At 37.5% G+C, this 18,085-nt stretch overlaps 1 protein-coding gene across 9 annotated transcripts in view; it reads left to right on the top strand.

Moving 5' to 3' along the window:
• PCBP3 (poly(rC) binding protein 3) overlaps positions 1 to 18,085 on the top strand; it is a gene marked incomplete at its 5' end in the record, with an annotated part of 57,698 nt that overhangs the window by 18,603 nt on the left and 21,010 nt on the right. For all 9 annotated transcript variants that reach the window (XM_081941283.1, XM_081941284.1, XM_081941285.1 and 6 more), the window contains one exon: positions 9,542 to 9,583. In XM_081941283.1, the coding sequence (XP_081797409.1) occupies positions 9,542 to 9,583 (42 nt within the window). The remainder of the gene's footprint in view (positions 1 to 9,541; positions 9,584 to 18,085) is intronic.

Consider the following 18,085-nt stretch of genomic DNA (forward strand, 5'->3'; position numbering starts at 1 on the left):
GTGCACTCAGGTTTTGTTGCCTTTTCACTTGCATGGTGTCTTCCCATTCACGTTACACCAGAACAAGTGGACTCAAAGCTCTTTGTTTGCAAAATACTGGGGGTAGCAACTGAATAAGCAGTATGAATACCATCTGGTATAACAAAAGGAAATAGGGATCTCGATTGCACAAGACAGACTCTCCTCAGTCTTCGTTTAAATGACAAGACAATAAATGTTATCAACTAAGATCTAGAACAATAGATGTATGTGAGCTGATTCTACATAAATTCATTACTCATAAATATAGTTGGGAGTTGGCTGACCTCACAGAAAGGCAAGAATATTTTCTAAAATGGCATTTGGATTGAATTCAGAGATCCCAATACATAGCAAATGGTTGTTCTGTCAACTTTTTTCTAAGAAAAGAATTGGGGCTAAATATCCACCAAATCATGTCACATGTTTATCTATTTACACTATGGCCTTTACACAGTATTTTAGTGAGATGCTGGCAAATAGAAGGAAAGTAATTCCTGTTCATCTTGTCCTAAAAAAATTAAGCTTATGTTTATTTTTACATTCAGTATTACATAATTTATTTACTTCTCAGTGTTCATGAAGCTCGTCTTCATGGAATCAGAGAACATAAGATTTGGAAGAGATCTTGGAAGTCATTTACTGAAGTCCAAACCTCCAATTCAGGAATCCACCACTAAACTGATGGCTATGCAGCTTCTGTTCAAAGATCTTCAGTAAAGTAAGCCCATCATCTAACAAATTAGTCACTTTCATTGTTGAAGATTAGAAAATTCTTCCTACTGTCCAATCTCACCATTTCAATATATTATTTCTGAATCTGCCCTCTCTTTCCCCCAAAAATGACAACCCTTTCAATATCATGTCTTCCTGCAGTTTTCTCTTCTGCAAGCTCAACATACCAGTGCCTCCAACTGTTCCTTACTTCCAGGTCCACAGTCACCTCTGTTGTTCTCCTCAACATATGCTCAGGTTTGCCCATTTCTTTTCTGAAATGCAGTGACCTGAACTGGATGCAGTATTCTAGATGCTATGTAATTATCAGAGAATAGAGGGGAACAATGATTTCTCTTGATTTAGATGCTACTTCTGCTGATGCAGTCAAGGACTGTATTGACAATTTTGGTATCACATTGTTTATGTCATGTGCCAATACAATCAGTTTCTTTTAGCCATACTGCTATCCAATATAGTTCCTTTATCCTATATTTGTGCCTTCAATTTGCATTTATCGTTGTTGAAATTCATTTTACTGGTTTCTCCTCATTCTTCCTGCCTGTCAAAGATCTTTGACCCTAATGCTAAGGTAGCCTTTCTATATTTGTATCATTTTGTAACTTGTCATCCATGTCATTTATAAATATTTATTAATTTATTTGTATCCAGCTTTTATTTTTTTACAAATAACTCAAGGCAAGTGAATATATCCAACACATCTTCCTCTCCATATTTTGCTCCCAACTATCATTTGAGGTGAGGTGAGCAGAGACATAGAGACTGGCCCAAGGTCACCCAGCTGGCTTTCATGGATAAAGTGGGACCTGAACTCATGGTCTCCTGCTTTCTAGTTTGGTGCCTTCACCACTAGACCAAACTGGGTCTCAAGTACATTGAATAGAATTGAATCCTGCACTTTACCACTTTGACATTAATTGATGGGAAATCACAAATATACCGTTGTTGAGTACAATTATTCAACCAGTTCTGTAATCTACTAATGGCAACATAGTCTAGCCCTCATTTTGCCATCTTCTCTTCTAGAATTTCATGGGAGACTTTGTTGAATGTTTGCTGAAGTCAAGATTCATTACATGCAGCATATCCCCATGATCAACTAAATGGTCAGTAAAAAAAAATCAGGTTTTTGAACCTCATAATATTTGATAAGTCTCTGCCAGCCTTCCAAGCACTTCATTCTTTCCTAAATGCTCACAAAATGCTTAATAATCTATTCCAGAATTTTCAATATCAAGATGTCTAACCTGTAATTCCTCAGGTCCTCCTTTTTCTTTCCTCTAGTTCTCTAACAATGTGCCTGTCCTTCATATTTCTATTTTAACACAACAGAATTACACTGAGTCAGCCGTGCACCGAGTTGCAGTTTAAACTTGATTTCTTTCTGCAAATATTAACTACTTGCTGATACTTCTTGGAAATTACAACACCCTTTTTGTTTTCTCCCAGATTTTATCTTCAACATTTAGCTTAGTCAAAATTATGCAATGTATCCACAACAGTTTTCTAAGTCCATTTTCCCCTTCAATGGAATGATGTGTTATTGTATTTCCAGTGCCACTCCTCCTTTATTTCCTTTGACCTAAGGATTTCTGTCAATGCAATCAGATTTAGTTAGTTGGTATATTTGTGATTTCCCATCATTTCTCTCAGCTTGTTGAAATTAACTTTGTAGTAACATTTATGATTCTGCTTCAATCTATTTCTGGAACACTTGAACTCCAAGATAATATCAGAATATCAACATTCTGTCTAAGGTTCTCCTTGTTTTGCAACTTCAATGGCTATTCCCTACTTCAACACTGTTCCCTGTTCATTAGGATCATCAATTCTCTTGTTTCTTCTTCAATTTTCTTGACAATGAAGCAATCAGAAAGACCATAGAAGAATTTTGGAAACTGCAGTTTTGCCTGAAATGGTTTTACAACACATGTCCAGGTAGTTAACGTCTCCTGTTATTAGCATTTCTTCTAAATTTGTCACTGTAAATTATACATCTTTTTTTTTAACTGCTTAACTTTTATGTTAACTTCAGAAAAACATCCCAAGTGCACTAAGGTCTACTTGAAATACTTGCATCACCCTATCTTGATTTTTAGCTAATTTAAACAATAACATTTATCTGGCTGAATCTTGTTTTTCCACATAACAAATACTTGTACATTGTCATTTAATTAAATAAAATGTTCTGATGGTTCAAGTGGCCAAATAAGATTAGTGCTTGAAAACAGGAAATATAATATTTTAAAACAAAGTGAATAATATGGTTGAATCACTAACAGACATACAATCTGAAATACATCCACAGCTAACATACAACGGAGCCTCTGGCTGCATTGAGCTAAGGAACACATAAATGTTGGGATTTTCTTCTCTGGAATGCTGCTTTAATGATGGTGTGAGACAGGTTGGATTTGGTAGCAATATGGAAGAAGAGATCCATCTCACCAAAATTGTACCTATCTATTTTCCTTTGCAACTGACAGAGACTTGGGTGAGCCAGATTGTTAAATAGTAAATTATTTGACAACACACACACACTCATTTTTTCTCAATCTAAATCATGTTCTTTTCCTCAGTAATTGATCATTTCTAGCTTACTTAAAATTTAATACCTTTGCAGTCCCTCTGTTACAATTATATACTAAAAAGAAATAATTACAGTTCAATTTTGAAGAACAAAAATGCTATAATGGCCCAGCCAACTGTAATTGGAAATATTTGTTCAGGGCAGCCTTTTCTCTTAACTCTGAATCTGATGAAAGAGCTTTGGGTCCAGCTTTTGTTTCTCAAAAGGGAGAGTAAAACAGAAGGAACTGTTATAATAAATGAAGTATACGTCCCTTAAGTAGACGTGCCTCAAGAGAAGGAAACAATTAGGGATCTCCATCACTTAATGCTTTATGTTATGGGCTCATTTAATTGGCTAAAGCAAAGGAGGAAGTGCAGAAACATCAACTTTCCTTCCTCCTGCAACAGCACCAAGGCAGTAATAAATATTCAATATACAATGGATAATAATAAAACTGCTACCATTTAAATGCAAGAGATTCATATGACATTTTCATACATTGGTATTTGTTGGATCTTAATCTTAAGGTCAGAATCCAAAAAGCTATGAAAACACAGCATGAGCCAAATTCAATTCAGCAGCCAGCAAGATATATCTTGCAGGAAGGACAATTATTACTCTTTAATCTAGGCCAACACTCCTTGGAATTAGTTTCACACATCTAATAGAGAAATGCAATAGCTAGGGTCTCACAAAACAACTGACATACCGAGCCATTCTAACAGTAATCAAAATTGATTATTATAGGCTCAAACACAGAAGTCAACAAACTGACAGGTCGTTTTCCTTCAGGGTTTGAGGGGAAAAAACATTTGGCTGTCTGTATTGGAAGAGAAAATAAGACCTCCACTCACTTTACAAGTAGCCAGTATATGTGCTTTGGTGATGGATGGAAAAGATGCCAAAATGAATCATTCTGCTAATAAAAAATACAGTAACACAAAAATAAAACTGCAAATCTTCATCCATATGTCATAACCTGTGTGAAAGATTCTTGCTTCTTTTATCTATATTTACTTTATTTATTAAAAAATAGCCCTATCTTATATAACCCAAAAGGTTGAATGTGTTGAAATAGAGAATTACTTTGCTTAATTGCAAGGTAACACACTTTTCTATATTATATGGCTGACATTTTTTCCTATTTAATTGGTGTCAGTGTCTTCTAACAGGGAACTGATAAAATATAAGTATTAAAACAAAAGAGAAATGAAAAAAACTGACAAATGCATTGAAAGAAAATCCCTCCATCTCATCCCAAGCACTAATCACTTTGCTGCAGTTACAGTATTGAACCTTAAGTTAAGGAACCCAGTTGGTTTGATTTTGAAATTCAACTAAATTTTTCATTCATTTTCCTTTGCTGTTCTTACTCTCCCTTTATGTGTGATTGTTCATCTTTCTAGCTTATTTAAATGGAACTGTATTTAAATCACTTATGAAAAATGATTTTCTTTAGCACATTTACTGTTGCTTATAATGGGTTCTTTATTTCAATTTTTCAATAAAGAGAAAGTTGTTTTATAGTCTGCAAACTTTTTATTTATAAATCCTCAAAAGCGAAGAAGCTAAAAGAGAAAAATGTCTGTTTCTCAATGGAAAGAATTAATAAGAATTAGAAGCTTAGTGGTTTTGTGACTGTGGTTGTGTTTTTACTGTTTTTTACCGTATTCTATTACCTTATGTACATCAGTGATTCTCTCTTTTTCACAAAAAGGATCAGAAGCGTGTAAAACAAGCATGTGGAAACGTGCTAGTACAGTACCACATTTTTATCATCCAAACAATAGGAGGTATATTGTTATTTACTGGGCAATATGTTTAAGATCTTAGACTTGGGTAGAGTCTAGCCCTACAAATTGGACCACAAGGAAAGTATATGAAGCCAATCTAAGCATCTTGCAATAAGAAATCTCACAGCAGGTTCTATTTTATGAGGTCATAGATTACAGTATTATTATTATGTTGTACTTGTTGTTGTTTACATCCCTTTATCAAATACTTGTCTTTGAGTTTCAGAAACAGAACATTTGACTGTAGATCTTTTTAGAACTGGGAAATCCTAAATAAGGAAAATACAAAATTAAGTACTGGAAATTCTATTTAGTTCAGCCATAAACTCTTGGGAAATAAAATGTTTTTCTGCCAGACTTCCTCATTCTTTACAATGGAAATATTCATACCTATACATTGATTGCCATTATAGCCTTTTTTGTGAAGAGGTAATAATAATGAGAAAATAATAATCTAACTATTGAAAAAGATACTTCAAGAAAACACTCAACCCTATAGTTATTGGCACAATAGGCAATATAACAGATTAAACACATCTTTACAATAGCTGAATAATTTGTCTATATCAAATATGGATTAACAAACTACCTCACTGGGCACATTAGGAAGTTACTTGGAAAAGGCATAGGATCCTCAATGAGATTCAAATTTCCAAAGAACAACAAGAAAATAAGTGATTTTTTGTTCGTATGTTCTCTGCATTGTGTTATTCCTTGATGAAATAATAACAATGAAATGATTTTGTCAGTGCTGATTGTGTTTAAGTGTTGCTCCAGATGATAATTATATTATATATTATGTAATTATATTTTATAATTATAAAATATTTATTTATGTTATTAATCAAATTTATGGGACTGCCCATCTCACGAAATTAATCTAGAAGGTGTAAAACAAACCAGTAAAAATGGTAAATGAATAACAATTATTAGTTAAATCTATTATATAATATTATTAAACAGAATTAGTAATTATAGAAGAAGATCTAAAAGAGGTAAAGAGAATAATACATGGTTGGATGTAAATAATATGGATTACATCCCAGAGTTTTGAAGAAACTGGCAGATGTGATCTCGGAACCATTGAACCATATATTTCAAAGTTCTGGGAGCACTGGGGAAACTACCAGAAGATTAGAAAAGAGCTCATATGGTTCCTATATTCAAAAAAAGAAAAACTATCACCTACATCATTACCTGGGAAGATATCTACATGGAGGGAAGGAAGCAGCATGGTATCCCAAGGTTCCTTTTTAAGCCCATTTCTCTTTAATATCTTCATAATTTAGAAAAGGGAATAGAAGGGGGACACATCAAGTTTGCAGATGACACTAAACTAGCAGGAATAGTCAACATCCCAAAAGATAGGCTCAAGATCTTGAGCACTGGGCCCTATCTAAAAAATTGAAATTCAATATAGAGAAAAGTAAGGTTTTCACTTAAGCAAGAAAAACCAAATGTACAGTTACATATTAGGTGAAACTTGGTTCAATAGCAGTAACTGTGAGAGGGATTTTGAAGTCTTAGTAGTCAATCACTTAAAAGAGCTGTGGTGGCACAGTGATGAAAATGCAGTATTGCAAGCAAATTCTGATGATTGCCAGCAGTTTGATCCTGGCTGGCTCAAGGTTGACTCAGCCATCCATCCTATGGTAGATCATTAAAATGAGGACCCAGATGGAGGAAATATGCAGACTATGTAAAACACTTAGAGAGGGCTGTAAAGCACTATGAAGTGGTATATAAGTCTAAGTACTATTACTATTGTTAAATATGAGCTAGCAGTGTGTGGCAGCAGCCAAAAAAGCCAATGCTAGGTTGCATTAATGAATCATTCGAATCAAGATCTCATGAAATATTAGTACCATTTTATGAAGCCTTAGCAAGACCACACGTAGAATACTGCTTCCAGTTTTGGTCATCATATTATAAAAAAGATGTTGAAACAGGGAAAAGAGTGCAGAAAACAGCAACAAAGATTATTAGCCAGCTGGCGTTTAAACATGAAGAACATTTGCAGGAATTGAGTATGGCTAGTCTACTGAAAAGAGGGACAAAGAATGACATGATAGCAATGTTCCAATATTTCAGCGGCTACTACAAAGAAGAGGGGTCAACCTATTTTCCAAAGCACCAGAAGGCAAGACAAGATACAATGAATAGAAAGTAATTAAGGAGAGAAGCAACGTACAACTAAGGAGAAATTTCTCGACAGTGAGAACAATTAACCAGTGGAACAGCTTGCCTTCAGAAGTTGTGGATGCTCCATCACTAGAAGTTTTTAAGAAGAGACTGAACAGCCACTATTCTGGAATGGTGTATGTTTAGACTAGAAAAGCTATAACATCCCTTCCAACTCTGTTATTCTATTCTGTTCTGTTTCAATGTCCCCATTCAACAATGGAGCTTAAAATATGGTACCAGTATTTGCAATCTAACTGATGCCACAGCATTGTTGTTTGCTTAAAATTGGGAAAGGGATGATACTAAAGAGCAGAACTGAAGAAAGTATACAGGCCTTGAGGGATCTTTGGAAGCTTAGGAGTAATGATGCCAACCTTATATCTGGGGCGAGAAGATGCTACAATACAGGTGCCACAGCAGAAAAGGCCTGCTGTCTAGGACCCATCAAATGTAGTGTTCTAGATGATCACTGACATATCTGACATAACATATATAAAATCATATAATTATATGAAATTATATAATATTATAAGTTTGGTTGCCAATCTGGTGTAAAATTATGTCTGGTGGTCAGCCATATAATGTTATATAATAACCAACCTGAGAATCACTTGAACATTATTGGCATTAACAAAATCATTCATTTGCAAAAGGCATTACTTAGAACACCTGACATTCTGTAATAATATCTTTAATACCATCAAACAACTGCTTATCCCACATCATTGGGAAGGATTTGCCAAATTCAGTCTAAATATTTGGCTAAATGCATAGCCAACTATAATAATATCAAAATATAGAGAGGGAATTCTGGTCCACAATATATCTTGTCAGATGTCAGATCTTACTGTTTGCCAGGCTTACCAACAACAATGTTGCAATGGATGGGCATTACAAAGCAATCATTGTTTACACTCACAACTGAGTTCCTATTGCCAGTCACTGCAATTTTGCAATGTAGGAAATGATGGTTGCCCAAGGCTTGCACAATTGAATCCAGTCAAGCAGCTCTCTTAGAAAGGATGGAAGATGTGCACAATCAGTGTGCAGTCCCCTTTAACTAGCTCTGGTGGTTTTTCCCTAAAGTCCCTATTGCAAGGTTGATCAAAATTGTTATCTTTAGCTGCAAAATCCAGAAGGAAATACTGATCTGTTCCTATCCTTTGGCTAAGACAAATGCCACCGAACAACTATTTCTATAAGCAGTTCAAAAGTTAATGAGACAAATATTTATTCTGGGTAGAAGTTAGAGTGGAGAATTGGATTGGGGACATGGCTGTTTCAGAAAGGACTTTTGTTTACATCTGAATATCACATAAATATGGCAGAGTCTGTGCCAAAGATCCTCTCCCTCTTCCTCAATGGAGTTGCAAAACAAGTTAAAGTTGAATTAAGAGGGAAATTAAGGTCAATACTTAATTGCATGAAAAGAAAGTAGATATTCTTGTGGGCCTGGTTTGCAAAAGTTTCAACTTGGCCTGAATGGGAACAAATATATTTTTGAAAAAGGAATGCCCAGTAACTCAGCTCCCCTTCAACTGTGCCATTCTTGCTATGCATTTGAGTCATTTCCCAGGTACCAGCCCAAGATCTCTATTAAACTGCCAGGTACTTAGGTGAGGTCATTTCACAGGTTGTAACTGAGAGGAGTGGTAAGGTTATAACTATTTACTCCTTTTCACTCATACAAGGACCACTCTTGATGGAAACTCTTTAATCTATTTAGAGAAATTATTCAAACATTTTCTCCCTCCAAAACTGGCTCTGGAAAATTAGCTAAAAGGATTGCATTAAAGGGAGGAGGGGGATAAACCTCAGGCTACCCAATAAAGTGGGGGAGGGTGGCTGTATAATTGGCATTTGGAAGCACTATCTGGTCCCAGTGAAGTTTCTGGCTTCACTGTTGGTTGGTAAGTCCTCCATGAGTTTCACTTTCCTATGTGCCCAAGTAGGCCAGAGGCAAAAGCTTAGGAAGTTAATTACTACCAGCATTAGAAAGTGCTTCATTGGGTAGATATATTTTAAAGGGTTCAGTTAAATGCCAGTTTATTATATACTATAGGCCTATGCCCACTTTATAGTATGGTGCCATAACAATGTCCCTGATTTGATAGATAGACTCAAATATTGCAGACTATGGAAGATCCTAACACGTAGGTTAGTGATACTTGTCTAGCATGAAGTGAAGCCTATAGCAACTGGTCACTGTGTCAGTGTCTTATACTGCTTTTTTTTCCAGGCCTATACAATTCAAGGACAATATGCAATTCCACATCCAGATGTGAGTTTCTCTTTATTATTCGTAAATGTATTTTATGTTACCTGCATGTTTTGTCAAATAAGTAATATTAATATTAATATTTAATATTAATATGTTTTTTCAAAATAATTGGCCATGTGTAGTATTGGTAATAATTAGGACCCAATCATATTTCTATTGAGGACTTGGCCTGTTGTTAAATTATCAAAAAAAATTCTGTGCTATCCCTTTGCTACATTTTTTGTTCCCTGATATTAGTCATTAAAGAGCCTTTCCTTTTATTTTTTCTGCCATAACGCTGATATAACATAAACAACCTGAGTTTATACGTCTTCTTACTTTACGATGTAGTTATACCCAGAATCCTTGCTATTTTCCTCAGTCTTTGCTAATTTATTTAATTTATATTCAACCTTTTGCCAAGAACTCAAGACACTGTATATTTCCTTAGTTATAATGAAAAAGAAGAGTAAATTTCTGCTGATGCTGAATCATTTATTTTTAGAATTTTGGGGAGGGGAAAACAGTTGGTTATTGTTCTCTAGTTATCATTCCAAACCAGAAGTGGGCACCATTATTTGTTTTACATCTTTAACAAAAATATTTTTTCTTAATAGCAATAGCAATAAGACTTATATACTGCTTTACAGTGCTTTACAGCACTCTCTAAGTCATTTACAGAGTCAGCATTTTGCCCCCAACAATCTGGGTCCACATTTTACTTACCTCAGAATGATGGAAGGATGAGTCATCCTTGAGCTGGTCAGGATTGAAGGAATTAAACTCCTGGCAATGTGAGCAGAGTTAGCCTGCAATACTGCATTCTAACCACTGTACCACCATAGCGCTTACTTTATGTTCCTTCCTTTCTTAAAACAGAACAAAACATATAAATAACAACTGAAACAACATTTGTGAAATTACTTCTCCTAAATGAGATTAGTTCCGTTGTCTCTTTCAGCTGCAAAATGAAGATTATGAATGCGTTTTATTTCTATGCTACTAAAGGATACTCATACTGAATTTTATACAGGGAGAAAAAAAATTGAAGCTTCATTTTTACCTATTTTCAATGTTTAGGTTTTATGTTTGCTTGCTTGCTTATGTATTTATGGATGAAAGTAAATGTATAGCCTAAATATTGAGAATGTGAAAATAATTACTGTTCTCTAATCAGAAATATATGTCTTAGGAGAAATGTAATAAAATGTAGTTATAGATAACAATTGCTTAGAAAATGTCTGTCTGATCAACTGCCTATAATAATGAACATAATAGGATAAATATACAATACATAAAAATATGGAAGAAATATGGAAACATGTTCAAACAAACTTAAACCTACTTCTCATGACTTTCAACATGCAGAGATGGGAAATGAAAGTGCTAGTTGAGGGCTCCTTTGTGCTCTCTGAGCTTGGTTGTTTTCTTGCAAACGTTTCATTATCCAAACTATCGTAGGTAACATCATCAGTGCTGATTACACACTAGCACTGATGAGGTTACCTAGTTTGGGTAATGAAACACCTGCAAGAAAACAGCTAAGTTTCAGAGAGCATCAAGGACCCCTCATTTCAACCGTGAGTTACAAATATTCTCCTTTAAAGTGTTAGTTATCCTTATATCTCTCTGCTGGTGTTACACAGTAGTATAGTTGCCCATAATGAAGAACTTTGCACAAGGGCTTCAGGGTGATACAGAACACTGAATGATATGAAATTAAAACCTCAAAGTTAACCACATAAGCAATCAATATACTATATGTCACGGGTATTAAACTTGTGGTGTCACGTTGTCATGTGACATATTATGACTTTTAACCCCTTTGCTAAACTGGGGGTGGGCATGGCCAGTGAGTGACACATCTGGCCCGCGGCCCATGAGTTTGACACCCCTGCTGTATGTCAAGCAGCTATGACTCAAGGTCCCTCTTCTTCAGAAAAAGAGCCTACTGATCATTATTTACAAAGGAGGCAGCTAATCCAGTCCCTCTCTCCTCTAGTTTAAAAATATCCCACAAGTTCCTGCATATTATAAAAATGAGAAAATACCATGGTCCAAGCGTGTTTGTGGCAGTAGGTGAAAAAAAAACATATAGCTGTAGGAAAGAAATAATTACATTTTAATAATTTGTCCTCAGCTGGTTCAGTCCCAAACCAAATGAGAGCAACGAACTGGAGTGGAATACTAAAGAGCAGATCAGCCCATGGAAATCAATGCCATTATTTCTCAAATAAGAAATGTTATCACATCTTACAAAGCACATCCTTAACCAGAGAGAGCAACACAGAACACTTTCTAGATGCAAGAAATCTCATCAATTTAGAAAAACTTCAGCTGCTAGAGTAAGATTTCATTGATCATATGTTTCAGTTTAGATTGTAATCAGTGAAAACAGCACAATTCTCTGTACTGATTTGGAGCTTTTTTGTTATTTCTGGTCATTGTTGTCTGATTTAACTGTTTATGCATAAATCCAAAACATCGGTATTGGACAGCTTGAAAGGGGGCTTGACTTTTTTATAAACACAATTATCCAATTCAAATTTTGGAATATGCAATTCATTGAAATTCTGTTATCTTAATCCCTGCAGTATTTCAGTACAACCCAGTTTCTGGTTCTTTTTAGAAATGTGCAGAATTCCAGGATTCTTAACTGAGATTTCATCAGAATAGAGCTGGAAGGGACCTTATTGGTTTTCTAGTCCAGCCCCCTGCTCAAGCAGGAGATCCAGTAGTGGGTTTCAAAAATTTTTAGAACCTATTCTGTAAGTGTGGCCTGTTTTGTGGGAGTGGCTCAGTGGTCATGTGACCAGGTGGGAGTGGCTTGGCAGTCATGTGACCAGGTGGACATGACCAACTTGGAAAATGTGGTGAAACTCACTTATCAACGCTCTTGCTTAGCAACCAAAATTTTGGGCTCAATTGTGATCGTAAGTTCTCTCTCTCTCTCTCTCTCTCTCTCTCTCTCTCTCTTTCTCTTTCTCTTTCTCTTTCTCTTTCTCTCTCTCTCTCTCTCTCTCTCTCTTTCCACTCTTCCTTCCTTTCTCTTCCTTCCTTCATTCTTCCTTTTTTCTTTCTTGTGTGTCTCTCTCTTTCCACTCTTCCTTCCTTTCTCTTCCTTCCTTCATTCTTCCTTTTTTCTTTCTTGTGTGTCTCTCTCTTTCCACTCTTCCTTCCTTTCTCTTCCTTCCTTCATTCTTCCTTTTTTCTTTCTTGTGTGTCTCTCTCCCACTTTCTTTCTTTCTCTCTTTATCCTTCTTTCTCTTTCTTTCTCTCCCCCCCCCCCCATTCTCACACACACATCCCTTCCAGTTGGTGAAAATGTCTGTTTTGCCAATTGGGAGGCTGGCAAATAAGCCACACTATCCATTTAAACTAACCCTATCACTCTACGCACCTTTAACTGTAGTGAGTGGGTTGGGGGTGATTTTCATGGGGGCAGAAGGGGGACTCGGCACTTAGCACCGAAGGCTTCACTCCTGAGATGCTCCCATCTTCCTATCTATAGCAGTAAGCATTGAAAGCCTGAAAACGCCACCCCCGCGTTTTCATGAGGGCAAGCAGGTTCATGAATTGCATCGGGAAATTGGACCAATGGGCAGCGATGTCTGGAAAGGAGAGATGCTTTCAGGGCTCCTGTTTCGCTCGTTCCTGCGAGGGCTTAGGCAGTGGCGGTGGCGGTGGCGGCAGCTTCTGGGGAATGAAGTCATCATGGCCATTGTTTCCCCTGAGCTGCCCGCCGAGTCTCTGAGGCACCTGTCACTTGCAGGAGGAGGAGGGGAAGCGTAAAGCAGCACCACCTTAAACCAAAGCCCCTGTGTAACTGGGAAAGAAAACCACGCTTGGAACCTGCCGAAAACAGCCGAAGAAGGAACAGTAGGGGAGGATTCAGCTGTTGGAAGAACCCCACACAATGCGCGCTCCCTTCTCTTTGATAGCCGCCTGGTTTCCAATGAGGGCGGGGAAGAATCCATGCATTTTTCCTCCCTTTCTAATGCATGGATTTCTCCCCCACCCCACTGGAAACCAGGCGGCTGTCAAAGAGAAGGGAGTGCGTGTCGCGTGGGCTTCTTCCAACAGCCGAATCTTCCCCTACTGTTCCTTCTTCGGCTGTTGGAAGAAGCCTAAGTGGCGCACGCTCCCTTCTCTTTGACAGCTGCCTGATTTGAAATTGGTGGAGGGAGAAATCCATGAGTTTTTCCTCCCTCTCTAATGCATGGATTTCTCCCCCCCCCCAATTGTAAACCAGGCAGCTGTCAAAGAAAAGGGAGCGCACGCCACATGGGCTTCTCTCAACGGCTGAATCTTCCGCTCCGGCAGAGAAAGTGGGTGGGTGGGGCAAGCCTGGTGCGGACAGGTGGGATGAGAGAGCGAGAGAGGGGTGACTGGGCAGGCGGGAACAGCAAATGGGGAGGGAAGCCAGGGGAGGGACCGTTCTGGTATAGGGCCTCCGGAAGTCCCAGTATGGGAAGGCACACTCAATTCTTCAAACTGGTACGTGCTTACCGGTGCGTACCTGCTGAAACCCACCTCTGAGGAGATCCTATTCCAGTGATAGCGAACCTATGGCACGCGTGCCACAGGTGGCACGCAGAGCCATTTGTCAGGGCATGCGAGGCACTGCCCTGTCAGCTGGCCAGCGCACACGCGCGCGCTGGCCAGCTGAGTTCACCGTTTTTAAAAGCCATTTTTTCGCTCTCCCCTCCAGAGGCTTTATAGGAGCCTGGGGAGGGCGAAAAGAGCCTCTCATGCCCCCCGGAGGCCCCCCGGAGGCTTCAGGGACTGTCCGGAGGCTTCCCTGAACGCTTAAAATGACCCTCCGAGCAAACCAGAAATGACTTCCAGTTTGCTCGGAGGGCTGTTTTGAGCGCTCTGAAGGTGTCAGGGAAGCCTCCAGACGGTCCCTGAAGCCTTTGGAACACTTAAAACGACCCTCCGAGCGAACCGGAAGTGACTTCGGGTTTGCTCAGAGGGTCGTTTTAAATGCTCCGAAGGTGTCGGGGAAGCCTCCAGATGGTCCCTGAAGCCTCCGGAGGGCCTCCGGGGGGGCAGGGGAGGCTCTTTTCACCCTCCCCAGGCTCCTATAAAGCCTCTGGAGCCTGGGGAGGGTGAACAAAGCATGTAAAAATGGGGGGTCATGCCTGTTGTGCGCGCATGCGCACTGGGGGGGGTCGTGCATTGCATTATGGGTGCAGCATGCCCACACACGACCCCCCTGCGCTCCCCCCACTTGTGGCACACGAGCAAAAAAAGGTTCACCATCACTGTCCTATTCCATTTCAGATCAATGACTGTCCAGTCTCTTCTTAAAAACATTCAATGATGAAACAACCACAATGTCTGAAGGCAAGCTGCTATACTAGTTAATTGTCCTCACTGTTAGGGAGTTTCTCATTAATTCCAGGCTGCTTCTCTCCTTGATTAGTTTCCATCCATTGTTTCTTGTCCTGCCATCTGGTGCTTTGGAAAATAAATTGACTCCCTCCTCTTTGTGGCAACCTCTCAAATACTGAGAATACTGTATTTGATGTCCCCACTACTCCTACTCTTCTCTAGATTAGCCAAACCCAAATCCTGCAACTGTTCTTCATATGTTAATTTCCAGGCCTTTAATCATTTAAATTTAATGTAAACAGTTTTGTAAAATGATATTTATATTCATTTGCAGTCTTTCAGACATCTGTAATATATGCATATTTATGTATTATCCCTAGTGTGCTGTCAAGAGTTAAGTAAATGAAGAAAAAGAGATTGTGGGTTTTTTATTATTGTACATTTGGTATCTGTAATTAATTTACCTAACCGAATGATTACATAAGTAGTTATACAAATTACATACCTTCTAGGAAATATATAACATTTGCAATCTGGCTTTTGAAACTCTGGGAACGTTTGGTGGTTGAATGTCCAGGACAATTAGCAGCCCATACTTCACAAACCAGCAAAGTTTACACTGATACAAGTCTTTCAAGTAGCTAAAGCTTTTCTAACTTTTTTGCACACTGCCCAGCCACTCGATTGTGAAATGGAAAGCTAAATAAATATGATGAATAAATCAATAAAACCAGAACACTGAAACAATTTATTTTAAATGAATAATTATTTTGGAAAATGAATAATTCTTTCTTTCTTTCCTCATTCTCCTTATATAAAAAATTTACTGAGAAAAGTATCATTCACAAAAGAGACATTGACTGGTTTGAAGTAGAGCTATTGTGTTCCGATTAGTTCATTGAGTTTTATATTGTGGTCTATTCACGTAAAATAAAGCTGGTGTTCCATAATAGATCCTCTGAATGTATTCTGAACTCAGTATATTTCAGTTCTGAATTGACTCCATTTCAGTAAAGCCTATTTTAGTTTGGCATCCCTGAAATCTTTCTGAATTGACCAAATTGAGTTCAGTGCATCTGACTAACCGAAGCATGTGTAAATACAAAGAGATGTTTAAGCAATATATATACTCACTAGAGCCAGTTTGGTCTGGTAGTTAAGACACCAGGCTACAAAGTGGGAGATCATGAATTCAAGTCTTGCCTTAGAGATGGAAACCAGCTAAGTAACAGTCACTCTCTCTCAGCCCAACCTACCATATTAAAGTTGGCACTGTGGGGAAAATAGGAGGAAGGTGGGTTGGATATTTTTACTGTGTTGAGTTATTTGTAAAAATAATAAAGGTGGATACAAATAAATGAAATGAAAAAAATATATGCATACTTAAAACTTCTTTTGGGAGATGAGCAGTTCAATTTGGATTCAGAGAGGAACCATACATTAATTTTCCAAAGTTTTTGCTTCTTCTTACGTATAATGGATAAATCACTAAATTATTGTAACATATTTAGGTTTTGTGGAATTGGATGGAATTTAGAAACCCAAATAACTTCTCCATAAAATCTTAGAAGTAGAAAGGGTTTGAAGTTCTGAGCATTTAAAAGGACAAGCCCTTCTCATCAGGAATTATTATGATAAACCTGCCCTTATAATTTCTGAAGGTCCAGCACACAGTATGATATAGTGAATAAACAACAGTTTTAAGGTTGAAAAAATGTTCCATTGGGTCCCAGGTCCTAAAAATTAGATTACATTATAATACTGAACAGTGTGTAATGTAGTGCATAAGAATCTATAAATATGAATGTTAAAATGGAGGAGTTGTAAATTGGAAGCAATTGTCAGAATCGATTTTTGATTGCAATCTATATGTGGAAGAAAATTCTACTTGGTGATACCAAATTTACAGGGGTTGAGCTGAACACTGTGAAATAGGCATTTGACTTGCAGTAACCAGAGATCACGATTGTCTACTTCTCAGGTCTATGTAGTATTCAACATCTCACCTTCTTAAAATGCATAAAACACAGATATTCTATTTCTTTCTCTTCCATCTGATTTTTTTTATCTTCTGTTAAATCCATCAGAAATGCAGCCATGCTTCTGATGGCAATAAAGTCACAGTATGTTAGCTTGGTTGCTGAAGAAGGCTTTTCTGTTTGTCTGGTTTTAAAGGGTCATTTGAGAGCCAGTTTGATTTAGTGATTAAAGCATCGGACTAGAAACTGTAAGTTCTAGTCTCACTTTAGGCATGAAGTCAACTGGCTGATTTTGAGCCGGTTATTTTCTCTCAGCCCTAGGAAAGAAAACCACTTCTGAAAAACTTTGTCAAGAAAACTCAGGGACTTGAGCAGGTAGTCTCTGAGAATTGAACATGACTGAACAGAAGAAGAAAAAAATAGGTCACTTAAGCCACTGAGTCCAACTGCCTCTTCATTTAGGAATTCAAATTAATATATCAAAGACAGAAGACTGTCTAGGTTCCACTTTAAAATGTCCAATGAAGAGGTGTCCATCAATTTCCTGGATAATTGGTTCCATTATCAAATACTCTTTCTGTTAATATTTTTTTAAAAGTTCAATCAGGATCTGCCATCTTGTTATGAAATCTATTGCTCTGTGGAACACAAGAGAACAGTGTGTGATCTCTCCTCAAGTATCCTTTCTAAAGATAGATACAGATTAACAGAGTTGGAAGGGGTCTTATAGGTCATCTAGTCCAACCCACTGCCCAAGCAATGTCTAGTTTCAATTTCTCTTCGTAGGCCTTAGTGTTTAATCCCCTGACCCTCTTCATTGATCTTTTTGGAGTCTGTTCAACTTCTCTGAATCTTTAATGTATGTTGCCCAGAAGTAAACTTAGTATTTGAAGTGGAGATAATCAAATAGAATGGAGTAAGTTATTTCCTGTGATTTGGAAACTAAATATGTGTCGATGCAACCTAAAATTGCATTTGCCTTCTTTGCAGCCACATCACACTCTTGGCAATGAATTCAGTTTGCAATCAATTACTAATTCAAGATCTTTTTTGCAAGTAGGTATCCCACATCATATATCTGTGTATGTGATTTTGTTTCCTAAATGAAGAGATTTGCACTTGTCTGTTAAATTTCACTCTGTTACTTTCAGATGTATCAAGATGTATCATACTTTTGTCCATGTATCAAGATTTTTCAATTTTATTT

This window comes from Natrix helvetica (assembly GCF_964273705.1).
Source record: "Natrix helvetica genome assembly, chromosome: 2".
In the NCBI taxonomy this organism is placed as follows: domain Eukaryota; kingdom Metazoa; phylum Chordata; class Lepidosauria; order Squamata; family Natricidae; genus Natrix; species Natrix helvetica.